The sequence below is a fragment of the Zootoca vivipara genome, chromosome 8 (assembly GCF_965207765.1).
Source record: "Zootoca vivipara chromosome 8, rZooViv2.hap1.1, whole genome shotgun sequence".
NCBI classification, from domain to species: Eukaryota; Metazoa; Chordata; class Lepidosauria; order Squamata; family Lacertidae; genus Zootoca; species Zootoca vivipara.
Genome location: NC_142591.1, coordinates 53,328,445 through 53,350,000, shown reverse-complemented (window position 1 = coordinate 53,350,000; position 21,556 = coordinate 53,328,445). Strand labels below are relative to the sequence as shown.

General features: G+C 43.1%; 1 protein-coding gene across 2 annotated transcripts; it reads left to right on the top strand.

The window, feature by feature from the left end:
* The first annotated feature begins 1,548 nt into the window (after window positions 1-1,548).
* TTPA (alpha tocopherol transfer protein) lies at window positions 1,549-20,032 on the top strand. Of its 2 annotated transcripts, XM_088676318.1 has the most exons (6): window positions 1,958-2,209; window positions 5,686-5,810; window positions 11,355-11,508; window positions 14,311-14,504; window positions 15,207-15,317; window positions 17,786-20,032. In XM_088676318.1, the coding sequence occupies exons 2-6, from the start codon at window positions 5,763-5,765 to the stop codon at window positions 17,957-17,959; spliced, it is 681 nt and encodes a 226-aa protein (XP_088532444.1). In that variant the 5' UTR covers window positions 1,958-2,209; window positions 5,686-5,762; the 3' UTR covers window positions 17,960-20,032. The 2 variants fall into 2 exon arrangements, with proteins under 2 accessions (XP_034982141.1, XP_088532444.1); XM_035126250.3 differs by lacking the exon at window positions 5,686-5,810 and having other exon boundaries at window positions 1,549-2,209.
* The last annotated feature ends 1,524 nt before the right edge of the window (window positions 20,033-21,556 follow it).

Genomic DNA, 21,556 nt, shown 5'->3' with positions numbered 1-21,556 from the left:
TGAGCGTCCTTTCGGCTTTGGCCCAGCCGCTTCATCAGCTCTGAATCTACTTGTACTTGTCCTCCGCTCTTCCTCAGTAGCATGTTGGACGCCTTCCGACCTGAGGGGCTCATCTTCCAGCGTCATAACTTTTATATGCCTGTTGTCTTTGTCCATAGAGTTTTCTTGGCAGGGATACTGGAGTGGCTTGCCAGTTCCTTCTCCAGGTGGATCACGTTTAGTCAAAACTCTCCACTATGACCTGTCCATCTTGGGTGGCCCTGCATGGCATAGCTCATAGCTTCTCTGAGTTATTCAAGCCCCTTCGCCACGACAAGGCATTGATCCATGAAGGGGGCAAGAAAAATATTTCTCTGCAAATATTTCTCTGAAGGAAAATGGAAAAGCCACCCCATTGTCTTTTCGTTCACAAATCCTGTCTCAAGGATGTCTGTGTATGAATATGGTGAGCCTGTGACCTGGTTCAGGAACTAAGTTTTTATCATTACAAAAAGACTGGCCAGCCTCCCCAGGTAATCCAATCAAGTGACCATTAATAGGTAACCTGCCAGACAGGAGATAAACAACACACTCAGATTTCTGTTGTAGACCGCCCCTTCTGTGATGTATGTATGATGTATCTGGGGGGTGGTCTTGAGCTCCAGAGCAGGGAATTTCAAAATGTCTATATAAGGGCAGGCAAACCTTTGTTCTGGGTCCTCCTCCTTTCTCCTGCCTGTGAGGGGGCACCCTGTTGCAACAGTTCAATAAAGATCAGGATTACCAGCTGCTTTGCTTCTCAATATTCTCTGGTTGGCCTCTGTTTTTTTTTTTCTCCTACCGATGGATAACCTACAAAGGACTCTATAAGGGCAGATTTTGTTTACAACACTTTGTTCTGTACAGTATCTGTATTCCAGGCATCCCCAAACTCGGCCCTCCAGATGTTTTGGGACTACAACTCCCATCATCCCTAGCTAACAGGACCAGTGGTCAGGGATGATGGGAATTGTAGTCCCAAAACATCTAGAGGGCCGAGTTTGGGTACGCCTGCTGTATTCTAAATTCAACTAGTGTTGAAATCAGCACAAGGCTACTTTAAAATGGTTTAAGGAAGCACTGACTAGTGAATTAGCCTAATTAATACCCACCTTTAGCCCTGAAAAGTTGTGTGGGGACATTCCACTCTTTAATCACCTTGCTCATAAGTAGGACACTCAGCATGGCTGATTGCTCTTTTAGTCTTTATTACAGCTGAACAGGTGTTTGGATGTTTTTCCTCATCCCATGCTTATTGTGTACAGGGAGAAGTACCGGGCGTGTCTCTCTCTCTCCCTCTCCCCCTGTCAATGAACGTCCTAGATGGAAGTGGGCTTTAGCGGGTAGAGGCACTCATTTGCTACAGGGCTGGGGACCGTGACTGCGTGAGCCTTGTTTCTTGAGGAAAGGGAAATGAAATCCCGGTGACCCCGACCAACTCGTATTTCATTTTGAACTCTTCCCTTAACCGTCTTGAATATAAGCTAGAAGCCATGCGCACACCCCTCCAATCCAGGGCCCCGGTGGTTTGGTCCTATATTAGCTGTGTACGTGGTAAGGAGGTTGACAAGGAACCAAGGTTGCGCTCGGTGGCCCACGAGGTTCTCACGGGGGAGCCGGGCTTGAGTTCTCCTTGTCCCTTCTCCGCCCACAGTGCTTCACGATATGTTACGCCAGCCCGGGGGACCCTCATCCGTTGCGCCTGGGGAGGCGCAGGAGTCGAGGCAGCCTGGCCCGGAGCCGAGTGGGCGAAGGCTGCCAGGAAAGCGGCGGCTTCTTCACTGCTTGCCATGGGGAGGCGCGGCGCAGACTCGGCGGTTTGCTTGGCAGCGGGCTGGGCCGCCAATTTGGCAGGCGCGCCAGGCACACCTCGCCCTCGTTATTATGTAATGGGGCCGGAGGAGCGGGGCCATGGGAAGCCCTCGCTCGTCCCTCAGTTGCAGCCGCGGCAGGCCGAGGCGAGCGAGGGAGTCGGCGGGGAGGTCGCGCCATGAGTCAAGACGAGCCGCGCGCCCTGAAAGAGAACCTCAACGAGCTGCCCGACGGCTCCCCGGTCGTGAGGGCCGCCGTGGTCGCGCTGAGGCGCCGAGCCCAGGAGGAGAATGTCCAGCCTTCGCCCTGGTCCCTGTCGGAAGCCTTCCTGGTCCGCTTCTTGCGAGCTCGGGATTTCGACGGCGACCTGGCGTGGAAGGTAAAGGGAGCGCGCGGGCGCGTGCACGGTAGGCGCGTCTAACCCACCCGGGCGGCGGGGGATGCCGGCTGAGCGCGCGCGGATAAACCTACCTGGCTCACGCTGCTTTTCAATACACACATATCAGGGACTCAGTCCCACCTTGCCTAAGAATGCAGCACTACCACGCTTTCTTAAGATGCCTGAGCTTCAGTTGTGACTACAGCATGCATCTCACCACAACAAGCGAGGTGCTGGCAGAGAATCAGTATGCACACTGCAAAGCATAAGAAGAGGACATGGGTCAGTTGCACTTCTGTGTAATGTGCATAGCCAGGCTGAAATGTGGCAGGATATGGAGAGGGCTTTAGGACACATCAGAAACAAGCATCACATTGCAATTCAAAGTACAGGTAGCTCTTAGAACAGCTCTTGGAAACAGCCCTGTATGCACATGCAATAATACTTCAGGATATTTAGGAGCACCTTTAGTTAAAGCAGCTTTCCATGGGAGCTTTGGGCTCCACATCCCCCAACCCCACCCCAACTCTGGGGCTTCCTACCATACAAGCTTAAGGATGGACACTAAAGTTATTTAACATCATTGACTTAATATTCATAGGCACCTTGTTACAAACACACAGGACATTTTGGTAACGGAGGCCAACCTTCCCTGGCCAGGGAAGAAGGGATGAGTGAAGTTCTACATCAGGACTAAGGGTGGGGGGGGGGGAGGAGAAAGACTAATATTGAGATCTGCTGCCCCTGTGAACCCTGTGGCCTGAGTTGGTTGCCTCACCTGCCCTCATGGGTGGGCTGCCCCTGGAAACACACCACGCTGAGATACGCCTGCTAAATATTAGAATGAAATAAATTGATGGTATATTTTTCCTTTGCACAGTTTCTGCTTACGGTTACTATTCTTGAGGGGCAGTAAAATACTTGTTTTAAGAAGACAAGTCCTTAAAAAAAGGTCACATAGTGAAAAAATAGTTCCCAAAGATTCTGTACATCACACACACACAAAATATATGGCATTGGATGCACAGCATCACATAAAGAATTCCATGTTGTGTGCAGCACATAAACCAAAGTTTGTCCTATAAAGCCCAGTGAGTCCACTGGTCTCTTTTGGATTGTTCATTTGTCCTGAAGCTCACACCTTTATGTCTGCATATAAAACTCCAGAGACATGATATTGTAAAACATATTTCCTCATTCATAGATTATTGCATCTGTCTTTGGACCCTAATTACAGTATTGGCTAGAACCTTTCAACTTTATGTATTTTTCCAGTTAATGTGATTCCCCCCCCTCCATGTGCACTTCTTTTTAAGGGACTTTTTATTTCAGGATACTGTTTAGAATTGCCTATTTTTCTTACCTTTTTTGTATTCTTTCTGTACCTTTTTGTGTTTGTAAAAACATCCGTGATAATGCCTGTTCTTCTCAGTATGGCAAGAAGCAGTAAAAAAACAAAAGCAATCTGAAGCAAGCAGTAGGTAGGATACTAATATGCTAGCAGTTCCTCTGGTGCATCTGCTTTAATTCACGGATTTTATATGGGGACAAAGGACCAGTGCTTTTTTTCTAAAAAAAATGTTTAGGAGTATTCTCCTTTTGACTCAAGAAAATCACCATTTTATAGTTCAAATTGGGGGAAATAAATACAGTAAATGGACAAAAGTATGAAGATTCACAAAATGTTTAGGGGTATGCGTACCCCTGCGTCTCCCGCAGAAAAAAAAAGCACTGCAAAGGGCTAATACACACACACACTGCTCCTGATCAAAGATGTAGTTATAGTCACCACCTTTAAAAGATAATTAGATAAATGCATGGAGGATAATGGTAGCCATTATGGCTAGAAGCTGTTGAGATGTTCTGCCTCTGCTGTTGGAGGCAGTATGCCCCTAAGTACCAGTTGCTGGGAATCCCAAGTGGAGAGAACAGTGGCATAGCTAGCTGCTTGGGTGCCTGGTGCAGGCATGTGTTCTGCAGCCAAGGGTAGGGCGATCCGCCAATGGGTCGGGGCGAGCCTCTCCGACACTTGGAGCCTCTCCGCCACCTCCCACTCAGCTGTAGGGCGGCTGAGGGAGAGGCAGTAGGCAGACACAAGTCCCACACTGCCATTTCAGGCGCCTAAGCCAACACGCCACTCCTAAAAAGTTTTGTGAACCCTTTTTTAAAAAAAAAACTCAGTTTCTCACCCCCACCCCCACAGTAATGACACCTGGGGCAGACCACACACCCCGCCCGCTTCCTCTGCCACTGGGAGAGAACACTGTGTTCTCCCATCCTACTTATGGGTTTCCCATGGGGATATAGCCAGCCACTGTGAGAACAGGTACTTGTGGGTACAACTAGTGGGTACTTGTCCTAATCTTGTTTTCATATTTCTGTCTCACACACCCACATACCTACACAACCCTGTGGCTGCTTTCTGAAAGGGGTGGGAAAGCATTTGCCGTGTTACAATCACAGAACTTCACGTAACATATCTTCTAAACAAATATGGAGCTGCTGTCACTCTTCATCCCTTCTCTGTTTGCCGTTATAACACAGTGTGTGTGATGCAATATCATTGCTCTTGCACATTGCCCTACCAACAGCAACATATCATTAGATGTTGGTGATGGGGCAGCCCAATGTCACATCATATTGCAAAGAAAAGAGAGGGAAGTGACAGAGCAGTTGAAGCTCCAGTATACCTGAAGGAGCATCTTCATTCCCATTGCTCAGCCCGGACACTGAGGTCCTCCTCCGAGGATCTTCTGCTGGTTCCCTCACCCCAAGAAGTGAAGTTACAGGGAACCAGGCAGAGGGCCTTCTCGGTAGTGGCACCCTCCCTGTGGAACACCCTCTCTTCAGATGTCAAGGAAATAAACAGCTATCTGACTTTTAGAAGACATCTGAAGGCAGCCCTGTTTAGGGAAGTTTTTAATGTTTGGTGTTAAACAACAGCTGAGAAGTGAAAGAGACAACACCATACAGTATATGGACAGAAGGAATCTCCATGGACGTAACAGTTTTCACACACAGGACAGAATAAAGATAATAGTCTGAGTTCCTCACTTGAAGCTTTATAAATTTATATATTGTAACATCATGAATAGAAATCATTAATTATGTGGCTGTTGACTAAGGGATTATTATTATAACTGAAAAGTAACTGACATTAAGATTATGGAATGCAGTGATTTAAGATCAGAAATGCACCCAAACCACCATGCGGGGAGCCACTTTAACTAAAATGTATTAATTGGAAGTTGACTGCCATTTTGGGGATTAATTGTTATTGTTATAATTTGGCTATTATTGGGGGTATGTTGGAAAACTAGTTACACACACACACACACACACACACACACACACACAGGTTTGTGCAGTTGCAGGTTCTTGGTGCAGAGAATAGTAACATAGAAAGCTGTCTTCTATTGAGTCAGACCATTATCTACTACAGTGACTAGCTCAGTATTGTTTTCACTTATTATCAGCAGTTCTTCAGGATTTCAGATTGGGGTCTATGCCAGATGTACCTGGATAAGCTGAGGATTGGACCTTGGACTTTGGGATGTGCAGCACTGATACTCTACCACTGAATTACATCCCTTTCTCTGCTGTAAGGAAAGACAAATTTTCAGGGATTATTCAGGAGATTAAGCACCTCCCTTTGTCATGAATAAAACATGGACTCATGTTAATGCCATGTATGCTAATGCACAACTGAAGAAGGAATAAAGATGTTTGCGTATCTTTTTAAAATTTGTAAGTCATGCTGCCAGTGGGTAAGGCACAGAGGAAAGCAAAAAGAAAGGAAACAGTGATCTTCAGACCATGAAGTGGCTAGGTGAATATATCCTCAGTACTGTAGAAGGATATAGGATCCGAATGGCTCAGCAGAAAACCCATACAGTATTGTCTTTTAAGCTTCTGGTGATAATATAAATGCATTTCCAATAATATAAAAGCACAAAGAGTTTATTTGATGTCTGTTTGCAGTGCCATTCATGAATCAACAATGCAAGGCTATCTGATTCTCTCTCATCCTAGGAAAAATGTACAGGGAATTGGGGCACAGGAAGGAAGAGGGCTCTTGCTGATTCACAGATGCCCGTGTGTTGATTTGTTTTATTTCATAAAATTTATATAATGCTTGATTGCAGAAAACCTCATAGCACACATGCAAACATTTCCCCCACATGTTAGCATGCATATATAACACCATCATTTAACAGGTATGGAACCCCACCTTTACACTCCCTTTCACATGCACACACACACAAATCCATTTCTCCTCACATGTATGCATTCATATACTCACAAGAGGAGTACAGAAGGGAAATGAGTACTCTCATCACTTTCCCCCTCTGTTCTGCCCCTCAAACCCATGTGACCTCTCTCTCATCCCACCACCCCTCCTTTCTTCTTCATCATCATCCAGACCCTTTCTGGTGCTTGTAGGAAGAAACTTGCTGTCAACTTACCTCCCATAAGTCTTTGATGGAAGAGCTCCAGGATGAGGGTGTTTGTTGATGCATTGTGGGCTAGAGAAGCAGCTGGAAGGCCATCTACTGACCTCCTTTACTTCCAGTGGCCCATCAGAAAGAACATCTCCTGTGCACTAGTCTCAGATCCTTGGCAACTTAAGGATCTCTGGTAACCTAAAATATTGCGAGCAAGCACAACTTTTGAGTTATATGAAGCTGGTCTGATGGGGAGCATAGAACTGTTGGCTTCCTCCCAACAGTGTTGTTGTTTTAAAGCCTTGGGAGTCTCCATCATGCAAGATTATCTACTCACTTGGGGTGTGTGCTTTCGTTATATGATAGAGGAGGAAAAACCACACGGTTGCACCACTTGAGTTATATCAAGGTAATAAATTACAGTATACTTACTCCTGAGTCAGTTGATGTTAGTTAGTTGCTTGCCTTGCAAACGCCACTCCTGCACTCCTTTTGTGCAGTTATTGATTCACAGTCAGAATAGAACAAGTGATACAACTAATACTTTGCTACAAATGGCAACATTTATTCATACTGTTATGGGGATCCTAGCAAAGTGATACATTTGGTCTCCAGCCTAACTCCTCACTGGATCAATAATGCATGCAAGTGTGCCAGCATCCTTTACTGCTGTGGCTGTGACAGAAAATCTATTATCACTATTGCATCTAGGAGCTTTCCTCTGAGTATTTGAGAAATGGCAAAGATAGAAACGGCTTTGTAATTGAGGAAGGCAACATTCATAGTACCCATACTTTGCATAGATAGATAGATAGATAGATAGATAGATAGATAGATAGATAGATAGATAGATATTAACAGCATTAGAAAACAACTTCAAGTGAGTGACATTACTCAGAGACAACCCTCGGTGTCAAAGGTGGAAAAGAAGAAATACTGCCTTCAAGAAAGGATTTCCTTCAGAACTCTGGCTAGTAAGGAATCTTGAAATACCAATTGGCCCTATAGATAGATGACAGTAACCATGGCAAATAGGGTAATTGTAAATAGGCCAAATTTATTTTTAATGCAGCAGTTTTGTACAAAAGCAGTTTTGCGCAAAACATTTGTATAAATGAATGAATAAGTTCTCCATGAATATGCCTGGTGAAATAGACACAAGATCATCTCTACTCTCTTAATCTCTCAGGGCAATCTGTTTCTAGATCTCTGCTCCAAGTACATACTCCCAGGTAGGGTCTGGGCTTCCCACAACAGCTGCTTGTGTGGGTTTGGCTAACTTCAGCCTCGGTACAACTCTGCTGCCAATACCAATTGTCAGCCTTTTCTTCTTTTGGCTCTGACTCCTGTTGGACTACACCCACCCACCAACTCCATCCCCTGTTGTGCACATTTCCTACCTTTTGACCCTTCCTTTTATGCCTTCCCCTTGCCATTAATGGTCCACAAGGGTTCCTCCTGATCTGGCTGATCAGTTTCCTTCCCATGCTGCTTCAACTCAAGGTACTTCACATCAGTGGAAGCACTTGGGAAGATATGGCTTAGGTCAGTGATGGCCAAACTTGGCCCTCCAGGTGTTTTGAGACTACAATTCCCATAATCCCTGACCCCTGGTCCTGTTAGCTAGGGATGATGGGAGTTGTAGTCCCAAAACAGCTGGAGGGCCAGTTTGGCCATGGTACCCCTGCAATATATACACAATCTTAGTTCAGTGTGATACAGTATTCCTGGTTTAGGAGCTTGGCACAATCCAGAGATAAGGAATCATGGTGCTTGTTTATGCTTCTGCATTAAACTTAACAAATCTGTTTCCTTTGCCGTAAGTGTTTATTCAAAATAAAGAGGATTATGTTGCAACACTAAAGTGTTATTAGAAAAACAAGCATCCTGTTGAAAATGGGAGAAAGGCTAAGAATTAAGCATTGAGAAATATCCATTCAAAGTTCATAAGAATTTGGGAACATTTGGGAACAAACTTTGAGGCTAGACTTTTTCAACCCAAAATTCTCTGGTTGAAAGCCTAAGGTTGATTAATGTGGATAAATAATTTCTCATATGAGAAGCACAGAAACCTTTAAAGCTATACATTAATTTATCTTTTGAGCCCTGGGAATTTGTGATTCCTGCTTTAATTGGTAAATGAAAATGCCTTATAATAACTGTGTTGATGGCTAAGAATCATGAGATCACTCTACAGATGGTCTGAGTGACGTGAATTAGATTTGTTTGCGGGTGTTTGGTACAATTGTGAAAATCCATAAGCAAAGTCCTCAGTCCCAGTGTAAGAAGTATGCATGTACAGGAAACATGCAGATACTGTTTCAGAACAATGAAAGCAAAACTCGAATGAAATTATAGGTTGTACATACACTGATATGAATGCAAGATAAGACCATCTGCCTAAATGTATTCATTAGGTGAGAGTGTAGAAAGAAGATGTTGGATTTCTCTGTTAAAAGAGAAGCTTGGCTCATTTCTTCATTCTTTCCAGGCACTTCTTCACAGTTGTACATTTACTGTAGCCAGGGCCGGCTCTAGGTAGAGTCCCGCTGGTGTGGGGTGCTGCATGACGAAGCCACGCGGAAGCCGTGCTGCGCGCTGCGAGGGCGGGAGGCGCCGGAGCGATCTCCGCGCCTCAGCGCCAGGGCGCCCGACCTGCTCGAGACTGCCCTGACTGTAGCTTCTTTATTCAGCACGTTTAGCTACTTAACGTAGTTCTGAAGGTATCAAAAACTGCTCCATATTACAGAATAATTGCCGAAAGGGACTTACTTCATGTTGATCATGGGGCAAGTGCATTCAGATATCAGCAAATCATTCCTTGGAAGCTTTGTTCTTAATGAAAGTGAGCCAATTCGTACATATTTGATAATGGGACCAAAAAATGAAGGAGAAAACTTGTATTATTATTTTGCATTTACAAGAAAGAAAAAGAAATGAATTGTTGACAGAAGAATAGTAAGTAATTGAAAGGTTGCTTCATCTACCAGGATAAGTCTTAAAATAAACTCTGGATATTTCCTTGTTTACCTACTGAGTGTAACCTATTAAGCAGCAATTATTTTCCAAGTAAGATTCCTGTTCAACAAGACTTATGTAAAAATCATGTTCTGGTTGGATAATAGCTATGTAGTGCTCCTGAATTCTATCTTGTTCTGAATACAGTACCAGTGGGGAAAGGATCTGTTTTCTTTTCCTCCAAAAAGAACCAGGCTAGCAACCAGAAAAATATCTATAGTGCTTGACAGTCTTACTGTATTGCTATCTGCAATGTTTATTGGTGGTGTGTAGAAAAAAATCTAGGCTTGAATCCAATGAAATCATCCCATCAGCACAAAGACTTTCACCTGCACAACAGGATTTTTCTTCCCTTGTCTTCCACACCTCCCAGTCTGTTTCTGAGGGTTCCCCCAACCTTCCAGGGATTTGGGAAAAGGGAAGTCTCGTTGTGCAGGCAGAAGTTTTTGCACTCATGGGATGCATGTCTTCTTTGCATACAACCCACATGCGTGGTTTCAGTGATTTCTTTACATGCTTATTCAGATGTAAATAGGATCCAGTGGGGTTTACTCCAAGGTAAACGAGCACAGGATTCGGCCTGAGTGACCGTGTTAATAATTGTGGGACCCACGCCTCTGCTGCTTTGTTTGACCCACACCGAGCTGCTTTTGTTTGAAATTGTTTTGCTTCTTAACCTTGTATACTTGTTTTGCATTAAAATTGTATACTTGTAAGCAAGTTTTTTTTTATGAGGGACCCAGGTGGCACTGTGGGTTAAACCACAGAGTCTAGGGCTTGCTGATCAGAAGGTTGGCGCTTCGAATCCCTGTGACGGGGTGAGCTCCCGTTGCTTGGTCCCAGCTCCTGTCAACCTAGCAGTTCGAAAGCACGTCAAAATGCAAGTAGATAAATAGGGACCGCTACAGCGGGAAGGTAAACGGTGTTTCCATGTGCTGTTCTGGTTTGCCAGAAGCGGCTTTGTCATGCTGGCCACATGACCTGGAAGCTGTACGCCGGCTCCCTCAGCCAATAATGCGAGATGAGCGCGCAACCCCAGAGTCGGTCACGACTGGACCTAATGGTCAGGGGTCCCTTTACCTTTACCTAAGCAAGTTTTACTTGTTTTCAATTGCATGATTATATACCCTTATGGTGAAGGCTGGGTTGGAAACCTTATACTGTACTGGTACTGTTTTGGAAGCTTATACTTTCTGTCACAATTGTGCACTGCTCTTCCTCCCATCGAGTTCAAGGCAATGAACACGAGTGCCTGCTTCCCCACCCCCCTCACAGCAACCATGTGAGGCAGGTTAGCTTGAGATGCTGTATATTGAATGGTACAGGGTCAACCTGTGAGCCTCATCTCTGAGTAGGGATTAAAATCCAGACTCCTTGCTACCTCATTGCCCCACAGGGATTAAACCTGCAACCTTGGCATTATCAGCATCACACTCTAATCGACTGAGCTATCTATGGTCAAGTCTAGTGTTACAGGAGATTAATTGCAACAAAAGGAAACCAGTCTGAATGTTAAAATACACAGTTTGTGAAATTAACTGAGATAAAAGTACAGTATGCAGTACTTAGCGGGAAGGGCAGTAATATTTTAAAACATAAGAATCATGTAACAGAATACTCTACAACTGACTGCTTTGCGGTACTGTCTCTCCCCCCCCCTCTTTCTGCTATTTCTTTCCCAGCTATTGAAAAACTATCACAAGTGGAGAGCTGAATTCCCAGAAATAGTTGGAGATGTACGGCCTTTCTCTGTCCTTGGTCTGATGAAAGCTGGTTACCTTGGAGTTCTGAAGGAGAGGGACCCAGCTGGTAGCAAAGTTCTCATTTACAGAATTGGCAAGTAGCTTTTCTTTTTGCAGCACTGTCAAGTGGCATGCTCTGCCTCCGACTTCTTGTATTGTAAGGCTGTTGTCTCGTCTCACAGCCCCCACTGGTGGATTTGTAGTACTTCATCAGAATCTTGGATTTGCATGAAGTTAGGGTGGAGAAGGCAGAAGAGAAGGCAGGTTTCCCAACAGCAATGGCCATGGCAGGAAGCTAGGAAAACTCCGAGGATGGAAAGTGGTGGGAGGGGTCTGAATAGATGGGAAAGGGAGGGTTGTTGTTGTTGTTTACATAAGTAGATTAATTTTTAGAAAGTTTTAAGTTGAGAATAATAGGACAAATTCCAGTAGCAATCCAGTTTTCAGAAATCCAGGAAAAGGCCCTGTTTCGGTTTATTCTTCATCTGCTCTAGTTTCATAGTTTCAAGGTCAAAGCGTACCATTCATGTTTTTCTAACCTTAGGTTTGACCTTGAAACTGTGAAACTAGAGCTGATGAAGAATAAACCTAAACAGGGCCTTGTCCTGGATTTCTAAAAACTGGATTGCTACTGGAATTTGTCTTATTATTATCAACTTAAAACTTTTTAAAAATTAATCTACTACCTGGCCAGAGCTCTTGGAATCTTTTCATTTGATTTTCTCAACTCTCCAAGGACTCAAATTTATTTAGTTGTTTACAGAAGTAATAATAATAATAATAATAATAATAATAATAATAATATTTTATTTATACCCCACCCATCTGGCTGGGTTTCCCCAGCCACTCTGGGCGGCTTACAACAGAAAAATGAAATAAAACAATTAAACATTAAAAGCCTCCCTAAACAGGGCTGCCTTCAGATGTCTTCTAAAAATCTGGTAGCTGTTTCTCTCTTTGACATCTGATGGGAGGGCGTTCCACAGGGCAGGCGCCACCACCGAGAAGGCCCTCTGCCTGGTTCCCTGCAACTTGGCTTCTCGCAACGAGGGAACCGTCAGAAAGCCCTCGGTACTGGACCTCAGTGTCCGGGCAGAACGATGGTGCTAAGTGTTGACTTCAACATGACATTCCAGATTCAATGTAGAAATTTAGAACAAATATTTTATTAACAATCAAACACCCATACAGGAACAACATCCATCAACTCAGCCAAACCTTCTCTAACTGAAGGAGCTAACTGACAGACTTGCTCTTAAGAGTCTATTCATCTTTAAGGTATAGTAACATATAACATCAGGGTATGTGAGTGCAAAGGGGCCTCTGGAATTGAAGGCAGGAGAAAGTCCGTAAATGGAGGGGTATCTGTGTGCAAGGGAGAGTTGTAGGAAGGAGGAGGTAGGAATAAAGGAGATGAAGGTAAAAATAATGGGTTGTATGGACAAAGTGGGCTGTGAATTAGGACACAGGAGGAGACATGGAAGTGGGGGTGGTCTATGTGCAAGGGGGAATTGAGAAAAAGGAAGAAGGGAAAAGGGGGTGAAGGTTAAAATGGCTTAGCATTTTTGATACCCAGCTCTACCTCTCTTTCAAATCAGAGCCAGTGAAGGCGGTGAAGGTCCTGTGTGAGTGCCTGGAGGCGGTTGGAGGATGGATGGTGGCTAACAGATTGAGGTTGAATCCTGACAAGACAGAAGTACTGTTTGTGGGGGGCAGGAGGCAGGCAGGTGTGGAGGACTCCCGGGTCCTGAATGGGGTAACTGTGCCCCTGAAGGATCAGGTGCACAGCCTGGGAGTCATTCTGGACTCACAGCTGTCCATGGAGGCGCAGGTCAGTTCTGTGTCCAGGGCAGCTGTCTATCAGCTCCATCTGGTACGCAGGCTGAGACCTTACCTGCCTGCAGACTGTCTCGTCAGAGTGGTGCATGCTCTGGTTATCTCCCGCTTGGACTACTGCAATGCGCTCTACGTGGGGCTACCTTTGAAGGTGACCCGGAAACTACAACTAATCCAGAATGCGACAGCTAGACTGGTGACTGGGAGTGGCCGCCGAGACCACATAACACTGGTCTTGAAAGATCTACATTGGCTCCCAGTACGTTTCTGAGCACAGTTCAAAGGGTGCTGACCTTTAAAGCCCTAAATGGCCTCGGTCCAGTATACCTGAAGGAGCGTCTCCACCTCCTTCATTCTGCCCGGACACTGAGGTCCAGTACCAAGGGCCTTCTGCCGGTTCCCTCGTTGCGAGAAGCCAAGTTGCAGGGAACCAGGCAGAGGGCCTTCTCGGTGGTGGCGCCCGCCCTGTGGAACGCATAGCTGCCAACCCTCCATTTTTTGCAGGAAACTCCCTGATTTCAAGCCACAGCTGTCAACTTTCCCTTTTTTTGCTGGAAATTCCCTTATTCCAGCGCCGTTTCCCACTGCTGTCCTGGATTGTTAGATATACCGTAGACTGTCCCCGGGACAGGTGAGGCTGCTGATCCCTTATTTTCAAATCCAAAAGTTGACAGCTATGGTGGAACGCCCTCCCATCAGATGTCAAAGAAAAAAACAGCTACCAGATTTTTAGAAGACATTTGAAGGCAGCCCTGTTTAGTGAGGCTTTTAATGTTTAATAGATTATTTTATTTCAGATGGGCGGGGTATAAATAATAAATTGTTGTTGTTGTTGTTGTAGCCCTTGAAGGGTTAGGCATTTATTTAAGTGACATCATTTCAAAGCAGGTGAGAAATCAGCAAACTGATGTATTTTGCCCATTATTCTTGCAGCCTAGTCCACTATCCAGTTTAAGCCAAAGTACCAGGTTTAAGCCATTTTAGTTCCATTGGCCTTTGTTGGGAAAGTGCTTACTTTATCCACCTCCCTCTCTCTCTCCTTCTCTCTTTTGTCATTTAGCAAAATGGGACCCAAAGACATTCACAGCATTTGATTTGTTTCGTTTAAGTCTTATCACATCTGAGCTCATTGTGAGAGAGCTAGAAACACAGCGGAATGGAGTCAAGGTTATCTTTGATCTTCAAGGATGGAGATTCGCACATGCCTTTCAGATCTCCCCAACGGTTGCCAGGATAATAGCTGCTGCGATCACAGTGAGTTTTGGTTCTAAATTTTAGTTATGCCGTAAGCAGATAGTGGCCTTCACATACCAATGTTTTTGGAGAATAAGAGGATTAGATAGCTCCTGTGTTTTTAATAGTCTAATTCTGCTGTTCTAGATGGCTTGAGGTATACTAACACCACCACTACCGATATTTAGTATTATTAGCACTTGGTCAAGTGGGCAGTGTGGGTCAGGTCCTTCTTAGGGAGCCAACATAACTTCTCACTGGGAGCTGTGGGGCTCAGCAGAGATGTGGATCCACTGCTGCCTCTTAAGCCCTGCTGCTCAGGGTGGAAAGTGTTGGTGGTGGTTCAGGTGTAATGAGGAAACTACTATTAATTAACCCAGGAATGCCAAGGAGGGAAGAGCAGCATGAGAATGGAGTACTTAAGCACAAGGCACAGGCATATCTTAGCTTAATAAGGCAAGATATATCTGTCTTAACTGGGCCATATTCTCCTGCATATTCTCAACCCCACATTTATTTTCTTTCTTATGAGATAGGCATATTGTGACTGTTTTATAAGTGCATTCCTAAGTACTTGAAAACCCAGGGGTGGCTATGGTCAGAAAACGTCTGCTTAAAATCAAATGTAGTCAAGACATTTTTACAGGTTTGCTCATGTGAATGTAGGCATTCAAATATGAAGATCCTAGTCTTCTATCATGCTTCTCTTCACTCTCTTTGCAGGATGCCTTTCCCCTAAAAGTTCGTGGAATCCACTTGATTAATGAGCCTTTGCTCTTTCACCCAGTCTTTGCTCTAATTAAGACATTCCTCTCAGAAAAGATCAAAGCACGGGTGAGTGAATGTTCATTCTTTTTCTATGAAATTCACATTATGGTATCTGAAGAAGTGTGCATGCACACGAAAGCTCATACCAAAATAAAAAACTTAGTTGGTCTTTAAGGTGCTGCTGGAAGGAATTTTTTTATTTTGTTTCGACTATGTCAGACCAACACGGCTACCTACCTGTAATTATCCCAACACATTTTCTTTTTAAATAAAGAGACTACACCTGTTTTATTCCAATAGGGTCCTGTAAGCTTTATATTTCATTAATGTGGGTTCATACGATAGTTCCAAATGCCACGAGATGGTGCCATTCAAGTTATTTTCATGCATGTTTCCCATGTTGGCCACACTGTATTCCCCACTGTCTCCAAAGTGGTGTGGTGTAGTGGTTAAGAGCGGTAGACTCGTAATCTGGGGAACCGGGTTCGCGTCTCTGCTCCTCTACATGCAGCTGCTGGGTGACCTTGGGCTAGTCACACTTCTCTGAAGTCTCTCAGCCCCACCCACCTCACAGGGTGTTTGTTGTGGGGGAGGAGGGGAAAGGAGATTGTTAGCCGCTTTGAGACTCCTTCGGGTAGTGATAAAGCGGGATATCAAATCCAAACTACTCTTCTTCTTCTTCTTCTTCTTCTTCTTCTTCTTCTTCTTCTTCTTCTTCTTCTTCTTCTTCTTCTTCTTCTCTTCTTCTTCTTCTTCTTCTTCTTCTTCTTCTTCTTCTTCTTCTTCACAAGAACAACAGCCCTTGTATAGATGCTCCACATTGAATCCTAGTATTGTAGAGTTGGAAGGGACCCTGAGGGTCATCTAGTCCAACACCCTGCAATGCAGGAATCTTAACTAAAGTATATATGGCAGATGACCATCCAACCTCTGCTTAAAAACCTCCAAGGAGAGTCCAACACCTCCCAAGGGAGTCTATTTCACTGTCAAACAGCTCTTACTGTCACAAAATTATTCCTGATGTTTAGTCAAAATCTCCCTTCTTGTAACTTGAATCCATTGGTTCAGGTCCTAGCTTCTGAAGCAGGAGAAAACAAGCTTGCTCCATCCTCCATGTGACACCCTTTTAGATTTTTGAAGATGTTTATAATATCTCCTTTCAGTGTCCTCTTTGCCAGGCTAAACATACACTATTTCCTCAATCATTCTGCATAAGGCTTGATTTCCAGACCCTTGATCATCTTGGTCACCCTTCTCTGCACATGTTCCAGCTTGTCAATAATCTTCTTAAATTGTAGAACTTTATATTTGTCCCTATTGAAATTCATTTATTAGTTTGGATTGGGCACAGTGCTCCAATCTGGTCAGGTCATTTTGAATTCCAATTTTGTCTTCAGTAGCATTGGCTATACCTGCCTGTTGGTGTCATCTGCAAATTTGATGAGCATCACCCCAATACCTTCATCCAATTCACTTACAAAGACATTGAACAACAATGGCCCAGGACAGAACCCTGCAGCACCCCACTTATCACTTTTCACCAGAATGACAAGGAACTGTTAGTGATCACTCTTTAGTTTTTAGCAGCTACAAATCCACCTAACAGTTACCTCATCCAGGCCACATTTTACTAGCTTCTCTGCAAGAATATAATGGGGGACTTTGTCAAAACCCTTCCTGAAATTTCCATTTCCATGATCCACCAAGCTTGTAACTCTATCCAAAAAAAAAAAGAGATTAATTTGGCATGACTTGTTTTTGAGAAACTTATGCTGGGTCTTTGTAATCACAGCATCATCTTCTACCGTGTTTCTCATATTATAAGACACGTCTTATATTTATTTTTTCCTCAAAAAAACACACTATGGCTTATTTTCAAGGGATGTCTTATTTTTTCCCTCCTCCTCCTGCCGCGGCCAGCATTGCTGCTGTGCCTATCACTATGTCTTATTTTTGGGGTATGGCTTATATTCCTTGAATGCTTAAAAATCCTGCTATGGCTTATTTTATGGGTATGTCTTAAAATATGAGAAACAGGGTAAGTGCTCACAGACTTGCACTTCATCTGTTCAGATCCTAGGATGGTTTGCAAAATAATTCAATAAAAATATCTGTATCACGAAGCAAATAATAAAGCTTGAAAACATCAGATAAAAGTAATATGCAATCATAAGTCATATAGGCAGGTCTTTTGTTTCAGCCAGAGCTCACCAGAGCTCAGTTCCAGCACCTCTTAGGTGGGTGCCATTGCCATTCTAAGAGAACAAGGGAGAAGTTCATGGTGAGCTCCAGCACCTCTTTTTCTAGAAAAATAGCATTGCTTATAGGTAGAGTGCAGCACCTACAACACCTTGAATTGGGCCTAGTAGGAAACAGGCAGTCAGTGGTGTCATTATGAATGACTGTACACATCAGTTTCCCTATTAACTAAGCCACTTGCCTTAATAGTACTTAAACTGTACAATACTCTGAGAGTGAATTTTGTCTTATTGAATAGTATTATGTAAAATTATAAACAATTCCTCTTATTGCAGATCCACATGCATGGGAGTAACTATGTCCATACTCTCCAACAACACTTTCCAGCCAGCATTCTCCCAAAAGAACATGGTGGTGAAGCTGTCTCCATTGAAACCCTTTCCCAAGAATGGACTAACTTCGTAATGGAATCTGAAAGTTATCTTCAGAGTATTACTCTGTTTAAGTAGTATGTTGTGGGAGAAGCACAGTTATTTGATTATTAACCAAAAGATGATGATGGTGACGACAATGATAGCTTCATGGTGATTTCCAGAAGATTTAAATGGGGGTTGAGGTTGGCTCAGAATACAGAAGTTAGTGAAACAAACAACTACACATGCAGACTTGCCTTAGATAAATGTGAAATTGCTTTTAGACCAATGTCAAATGTTTTGATATCTGAATAATATTTCTGGAGAATACATGCCTTATCTACTGCATTCTTTCTTAAGGCAAGGAAGAGAACAAGTAAAATGGAAATTTTACAACAAGGGTGGTGAATGTGTCCTCTAGGGTCCTCTAGATGTTGCTGGACTCCAGCTTCTATTTGCCCCAGCAAGCACAGCCACTGGCCAGGGATGATGGGAGATTTAGTCCAGTAATGTATGAATGACACAGGTTCCCCGTTCATTTTACAGGAAGGGGAATATTTCCACTAGAAGGCACTTTGCAGCTTCTTATATGTTAATTGAATTGCCTGCTGGATTTACGATTAAAACAAACATAAGAACAGCCTAAGTTCAGATCAAAGGCTCATCTACCCCACTGGTCTTCTTAGTGGCCAGCTACATGCCCTTTAGAAGCTGCCATGTGTGGCAAAGTGCAATTAAACATTTTCAGTTTCTTGCCTTAATATCGTATTCAGAAATATGGTGCCTCTAAATACGGAAGCTGATGTCAGCTGTTATGACTAATAGCCATAAAATAATTGATCATACACAAAGTAGTCTTATTATCAATCATGAACCTACTTTCAATTGTGGTGCCTTTGGGATACTGGAGAGGGATCAAACTTTTTATACAACAATAGCTAGTAATTTTGATATATTTGCAGGCTAAGCTTATGTTTACATAAAATTAATCTTTGTTATATTCAGTGGAGTTTTTTCTGAGCCTTCTGTCTACTCCGAAGTAATTGCAATGGGTTCACTGGGACTTGCTCTCAAGTAAGTGAATATAGGATTGCAGCTTTTACTTATTCTTTCATTGTACAAGCTGACAAGGGGCTAACTAGTAAATACATAAAATAATATGCACCAACTGCAGCATAGTCCTTACAATAGTAATTGTGCTTAGACACACTAATGATTTTCTTAGCCTTACTGTTTGGTTTCAGAAGATTATCTTTGCTTGAAATTATTTTATGGGGAGAGGTGGATTATCTGTGAAATACTTAGCTACCGCTGCTGGAGAGGGGTTGGTGGCCTAGTGCACTAATGGGAAAAGTCACATTTTAGCTGTTACGTATTTATTAATTCCCTAGTTGGGTAAGCCCTGATTGCTTATCTTCTTGGACCAGCACCCTGAAAAGATGTGAATACCTGCTAATATGAAACAGTTTTGCTGCAACAGTGTTTTCTGCAAAGCAAAGAGGAAAGCTCTATCACGCTGCGGTGCCTTGTCACTTCCCAGCACAAGGCAATGAGCCAATTCTGATGGTTCTGTGGCAGCTTTAGGTCCTTAGGATGTGTAAACTTTTCTTATTTTATTGAATTCATTTGAATTACTTACAAACTACTGTGACAGATCTACAGCTTTCTCTGTCTACCTAGACCTCTTACCATGCCATGCATCTGACAAAATGGGCTTTGGACTCAGAAAGCTTATTCTGCAATAACAGGACAATCATATGCATCTCCACTAAAAAGTAACCCCCAACGAGTTAAGTGCACTGAATTGCAGTCTAAAAATTTAGTCTTTAAAGTGTCACAATACTCTATGTTGCTTGTGATAAATACTTAAGCATTTGCCAACATTGTTCTATTAACAGTTAATGAGCAAATTATTTATTAATGGGAAATATATTTAATTTTCAGATGTCTAATTTATATTTTATCCAGCAATTTTAGAATCCTATAGGGTAGCATGACATCAACAGAACAGAAAAGAAGAAATCATGTTATTTAGAAATGATAAAGGAACTCTAATTGTACCAAGTGTGCCCAACCAGCAACATGTTAGCAGATACAATTTATTATACCGGTATGCTGTATTTTTTTCTAATTTTGTACATATAAAATTAAACATCATAAATGAGCCAAGCTGTCCCATCATTTGTGAGTGTGTATTTTTTCCTCAACACCACTTGTTTTTATTGCAATACTAAATATTATTTTAGGACAGTCTATTTCTGTTCATTCTACACTAAGAGTAGTTAATAAAGCAGTCAAAATTTGAAGACAAACTATTTATGTTAATAGGGCTGGAGGAAGTGCTTTGGATTCAAAGTACTTCCACCAAGCAGCATGTTTTTGTCTGCATGGGGGATGCTCCATTTAAACGGAGCAGTTTTTCTACTGCATAGGAAGCTATTTACACTCAAAATGCTTCCTCCAGAAGCACTTCAAAGGAACTCTCTGTAACTGCCTATCAGCTGATCAGCAGAGACAAGGCAAGCTCCCAGCACCAGTCAGCTGATAGTTGCTGAATGTGCATCTTCAGGAGGAGGTTGCTCTAGCTGCCACTCTAAAACTTTGATGAGTGTCAATAATCTGATGTTATTATCACAGCTGGTGACTGACAGTTGGTTAGCCAGCCCATCTATCAAAGTTGGCCTGCAGGGGTTGGGTGAATTAGGGATCTGTCCTACTGGTATTGTCCAATTCCCACCCACCCTCAGCCGATGGGAAGCCCATCAGCAGTGCCCAAAAGCAATAACCCTCTGCTGCTGCTATTCCCCAGCAACTAGTATTCAGAGATATACTGTCTCTGATACTGCAGCCAACATATATCCATTATGACTTGTAGTCAGCAATAACCTTTTCCTCCATGGATTTGTCGAATTCCCCTTTAAAACCATTTAAATTCATAGGCGGCACCATACCTTGTAATGAAGAATACACTGTGTGAAGGAAGGATAACTTCCTTCCTTATTCAGTTTCACCCGGTGACCCTGGTTTCTAGCTTTATGAACCCCTGCTAGTTTTGGTTACCATTTTGTGAACTTTCTGACTCTACAATGTAATTTTTGAGATGCAGCAACTGAATTATACATAATACTCCCAAGTGTGTTCACCCCATGGATTTGTATAAAGGCAATATAATATTGCCAGCCTTATTTTAAATTCATTTCCTAATGATGCCTAACATGGAATGTGCATTTTTCACACCTACCATAGAGTGACTTAAAAGTTTTGATCAGCTATGCAACACAATCCTAAGGTCTTTTTCCTGGTCAGTATCCACCAGCTCAGATCCCATAAGCAGATATATGACTTTTTGCCCCATTGTGTCATTTCACACTTACACTGAGCTTCACTTGGCGTTTTATTGCTCATTCACTCAGTTTGGAGTTACCCTTTTGGAGCTCTTTACAGTCCCCATTTTTTACAGTGCTGAGTTAAGCAAACTTGGTCCCCATACCACTTCCCTTGATCCCATATCATTTATGAAAAAGTGAAGAAGCATCAGTTCCAATACAGGTCTAGCTGGGTGTTACTTCCTATGTCCTTCTATTGGGAGGACAGTCCATTTATTCCTTCTCTCTGTACATTATACAGTACAAACACAAATTGAACACACTGCTTCTACCAAAAACAGCAGGGCTACTAATACTACTATGTCCT

Bases quoted from the DNA above. Each gene is read 5' to 3' on its own strand.
- TTPA (XM_035126250.3), top strand. From the start codon at position 2,009: ATGAGTCAAGACGAGCCGCGCGCCCTGAAAGAGAACCTCAACGAGCTG. The intron at 11,509-14,310 runs GCAAGTAGCTTT...TTTGTCATTTAG, and splicing joins AGTTCTCATTTACAGAATTG to CAAAATGGGACCCAAAGACA. The intron at 14,505-15,206 runs GTGAGTTTTGGT...CTCTCTTTGCAG, and splicing joins TAATAGCTGCTGCGATCACA to GATGCCTTTCCCCTAAAAGT.